The following is a 4,929-nucleotide window of genomic DNA, read 5'->3' as shown; positions in this document are numbered from 1 at the left end:
CGCCAGAGGGCCCCAGTTCGGATCCCACATATGAGGGCCAGTGACACTGCCCTCTACAGCTAAGATGCTGAACAACAGCTCAACCTGGAACTGGGTTGCCATGAGTTGCCGGCGATGGCATAGGCTGCAGCCCCTGTGGCAATGGGTTGCCATGGGCTATGGTATGTAGCCAGCAGCCAGCATGAGCGGCCAGCAGCCGCAATGAGCGGCCGTCCAGAAGCCGGCGACTGATCTGACTCACCCAGGAAGAGCACAATGATGGTGCCAACTTGGGCCAGTGAAGCAACATCATCCACAACTAGACTGAAGAACAAAATGGCATCAACTTGTCTGTTCCCATTCCCCCAATTCCCCAATAAAAATCTTTAAAAAAAAAAATTATACTTCATGACAATCATTAATTCACACACTTCAACAAGGAAGGACAATGGATATCACTAAAGAAAGCATGAAATGAAGACTGTTTTCCAATGATTCACACTTCATATTATATTCTTCTTTTGGAAACGTATGTATTAATAGATATATTCATAAATATTTGTATTTTGGTAAACTCCCACTTAAGAAAAAGCAACAAACAACCAGAATACAAGACTGTCTTTTCACCTTTGAACAGACAACTTTTTCAGTTTTACTACATGATGATTTGATAATACATGTGTCAAGTCCTCTCCCTTAGACCCACTTTTTGATCATTAGTGAGCTGAGCTTCTCAGCTGTTTAAAAATGTATCATATTTCATGAACAACTATCATTAGTTACACGAAATATTTTGGCATTTAAAAATGGCAGCAATTATGAACCAAATTTTATGACTGGAGTGTCCATTTTCTACTACATCGCTCAGAGAGGAAAAAAATAAACTGACAAATTTTAGAAGTACGTAAAGCCCCTTTTCTATGTAACCTTTAAAACAACATGGGTAGGGCCGGCCGAGTGGCTCAGTTGGCTAAGAGCTTGCTCAAGAGTTTGAGTTCTGAGCAACAGCGGTTCGAGTCCCGGCCCGAGCTGAGCAGCCGCTGAGCTGCCAACAGGTAGCAGGATAGCTCAGCTAAAAAACAAAAAACAACAACAACAACAACATGGGTAGCTGCCAACCTTCCCAATAAGTCCATTCTGCTGCACACGGTGCAAGCAAGACCTTTTTAGGTCACATAATTTATGATACACAAGCTACAGTCAGTATCCACCTTGACCAAAATAGCTTGGCTGTGCCCTTGCTCTTTTAAAGTCATTACAATTGTTCAAGGCCACCTAAGTGGCACTTCAAAGTCAGCTGTGTAAGTATTATGCAGAATACCAAGGCACTAAACAGGGATAAAAGAGAATAATACTCTAAATACCTTTTTGTCACTTGGTAAATGACAGAGTCTTCAGAGCTCCCACTGTCTGCACCACCTCATATCTATGCTGTGACACTTTCCTCACACACTGACGTTTCATCCTCACAGTAACGTGAGGTAAGCAGGCATTACTAAGCCCAAGTCACAGACAGGGGAAACTATGGCTTAGAAAAGGCAAATAATTTGTCCAAAATCATAAATATAAAAATCTGCTAGGGCCAGCTTTGAATTCAGCTCCCCTGACCACCTACTTAAATGGACTTTCTACTAAAATTCTTACTAAAATACTATGGGAGCGAGGAAAAGAAGAGAGGAAGGAAGGGAGGGGAAAGAAAGAAAATTAATTTACACATTTCAAAGAAAAAAAGTAGGGAAAATTTAGGAAAAGTTGCATTAACAAACTTCTGAGAAATCTCCTAAATGCTCTTACTCTAGATTATGTTTTCCACTGATCAAAGAATAGCAGCGACGGGGGCAATGCTTTCAGCAGGACTTTTGGTAGAATTAGGAGAATCTCAATAATTACAAGAAATACCTGTGAACATATTTTGAGATCTAGTAAAGAAATAAAAATCAGAGTACCATATATCAGAAGTTACTAAGCCCTAATGCTCTCTTACTTTTGACTTTGACACTTCTGAAGTTATCAGGCCGGTTACTCTGTAGACTGTACCTCAATGTGTGTTTGTTGGTGTTTCCTCATGATTAAATTCAGTGCTGCCCCTTTGGCAGGAATACCACATTGCAATCTTTGTATCAGGAGTCCCACTGCTGGAGATGTTCCATTTGATCACACAATTCATGTGGTGTCTACCAGCCTTCTCCATTCTAAAGCTACCATTTTCCCCTTAGTAATTAATCAGTATTAATGAAATCCAGGACATCTCTTGATCATGCTCAGACTCTCAATGTACTCATTTATTTTCCATATCAGAACAGACTCATGGTTTCCTATGTTATGCAACAGGTTACGATCTGCTGCTATCATTTCTTTTGATCCTCATATTGTCTCAAGCATCACCAGTAGGAGACCTACAAGATTTTCATGTCTTTACGACATATTACCATTTTTCACTGAGCACTTCCTTACTATCCAGAATACCAAGATACTCCAGACTTGTCTTGTACTTTCCCTGCAGTCCTGGAATCAGCCATTTCTCCCAGGATCCCCGTTCCTTCTTGTAGAATGATACATAGAAACCAAAATCTGGGTGCTAGGTGTCACCCAACCAGGCTTCATTTATTATGTGCTATGTGTGGAAAAGCTATTCCCAGCTCCTATCAGTGGACAGAGCCAGGGACCGTATGTACACATTTACACACACAGTAAAACATATGAAATATATGTATCATATTATATATGAAATTCTATCGCTTAAAAAGATAAACAACCAAGATTCCGTACTGTTACGTCGGAGCTGAATCACTTACTGGAATTTCTCCCTTTTCATATTTGTAATTCCCTTTTCCTGGCATCCCACTATCCTTGATCCATTTACATGTTTGATCAGTCCCCTGTGTGTAACCAGTCTCCACTGCCAACTCACAGGCATTCTCCTCATCCTACACAGGTTCTAACACCCCGCGCTGGGGCTGCTACCCCACACACGGACGCCATCCTCACCCAGCTCAGCCTCTAGCTCCTTGTATCGGGCACCCTGAATGCTTTCTCCCCTTCACTCTGGCTCTGACCGTGTACTGGGCCATCCCTCTGCTGAGTTGGCCCCCTTGCCTGCTCAGGCTCTGACGTCCAAACCAGGTGGCTGTCCTAAGCTGACCCCCGTCCTCAGCACACTCTGATTCCACAAGCTGCACTGGGCCACCCCTCACACTGCTCGTCGCCCTGCTCTGGCCCTCTGGTTCCCCTGCCCTCCAGCCCCAAGCCATCTAATCTGTGTTGTTTTATCTCAGCTGACAGCTTTAGAAATGAATTATTCAGGGGGAGGAAAACAACGGGCAAACAGAGTCATTTAGCTCATTTTTAAGTAGAATATTTCCTCCCTCCAAATTTACTGAAAGGAATACATAAAGTTCTGTTAACTTATATTCACTATTTTCAGCATTTCCCATAGGCTCCTAAAATGAGCAAAAAAATGACTTCTTTATAACTTTATGTGGCAAATGATAAAAAGTCCCTATAGTATTGGTCATCAATGTTCTATTTTCTCTTTTCTATACATATATCTCTACTACTGAATCTCTATTACTCAAATTCCGATATTAAAAGCACCAGAATAAATCTATATCTGAGAATGAAACTTAGTTTAAGAGATTCTTTTAAATAAGTGTTAACTAAATTAATCTTAGTAGTTCTTTTTTTTTTTTAAGGAAATCTTCTGTGAGCCAGTTAAGAATGAAGCAAAGCAGCAGGAAAACACAGACATTAATACCTACAAGAGTCTTAGTGGGATCTTACCCTTGAGAAGATATTTTCCAGGGAGCTAGTTAAGGATCTCTTAGCTTTGTTCTTCAGAATGTCGAGTTTGAACCGTCCACTGCTTGTTGCATTTTCTGGGATTGTACTATTTGAAATAGTCTACAGAAAGAAAAACAGGTAAATTTTAGTTTGGAAATACTCAAAGTTAAATGAGGCTTTAAAATTAGGCTTATAACTAAGCCATTAAAAAACACAAGAATTTTTCTGTAGCTCTATTAAGGAGTAATAATTTAGGTTCCACATTGTGAACACATAGATTATAAGGACAATGGTTTAATTTTTAATACTGTTAAGTAATAAAAAGACAGAAATAAGATATTTTCTTTAAGCCTTTTCTTTCCACTAATATATCCTGCTGCATTTAACAAAAATTACATGTGAGATGTCAATTTTTACTATTTTGATTAACCACCCATTTCCAAGTTGCATATTTGCATCCAAATTACCAAGGAAAACACAGGAAATATATTTCAGTAAACAAAGCATCTTCTAGTAAAGCTGTGTTCTGTTAATGCCTCTGCTACAGTTCCATTTTCATTTGTGAATGAGTCATTTATCTCTTAGAACAACAAAGTATTCACTGATAGTGATAAATTGTATGGGAAATCTGCAGTGTGTCCACTATATTAGCGTCTCGCTATATTTTATACTATTGAACTAAGAAGCTATTATTGTATACAACATGGTTCTTAGTGCCAGGAAATTTCCAAGAGAGAAACCTCATCGTTTGCTTGGGAACGGAATATATTCACATCAAGCAGTGACACAAAGCAACATGTATCAAACCTGGAAGCAAGATCGGTTGTGGGTCTCAGTGGTCAGGAAGAAAAGGATAGGCTAGATTCAGACAAGTAGAAAAAAAAGGGATGAAGACACCCCCAGAGCTGGGGATGGTGTTAGCAAAATCATAAAGACCAATGCTTGGTGCAGGTATTTGGCTAAAACAGAGGGAAGTAGTGGAGAGTAACTTTGGAAAGTGTGGCTGGAGACAAAACCTTGACTAGGAAGAATCACTGATCAGAATTTATAAACCAAGGGGCACTCCTGTGAAAGTAATGCTTGGGGGAGACGGATCTGAAAGCAGTGCTCAACAATCACCTGAAGGACAAGGAAATCAGAGACTGAAAGAGCAGACTGGAGGTGTCAGCA

At 40.1% G+C, this 4,929-nt stretch overlaps 1 protein-coding gene across 5 annotated transcripts in view; it reads right to left on the bottom strand.

Annotated features, from left to right (window-relative positions):
• Positions 1-4,929, bottom strand: part of TBC1D4 (TBC1 domain family member 4) — a 182,717-nt gene that overhangs the window by 52,851 nt on the left and 124,937 nt on the right. For all 5 annotated transcript variants that reach the window (XM_019628687.1, XM_019628688.1, XM_019628689.1 and 2 more), the window contains exon 8: positions 3,760-3,879. In XM_019628687.1, the coding sequence (XP_019484232.1) occupies positions 3,760-3,879 (120 nt within the window). The remainder of the gene's footprint in view (positions 1-3,759; positions 3,880-4,929) is intronic.

This window comes from Hipposideros armiger, unplaced genomic scaffold (genome assembly GCF_001890085.2).
Source record: "Hipposideros armiger isolate ML-2016 unplaced genomic scaffold, ASM189008v1 scaffold_806, whole genome shotgun sequence".
NCBI classification, from domain to species: Eukaryota; Metazoa; Chordata; class Mammalia; order Chiroptera; family Hipposideridae; genus Hipposideros; species Hipposideros armiger.
The sequence above is the reverse complement of the archived record's forward strand: the minus strand, read 5'-3'. Positions and strand labels throughout refer to the sequence as shown.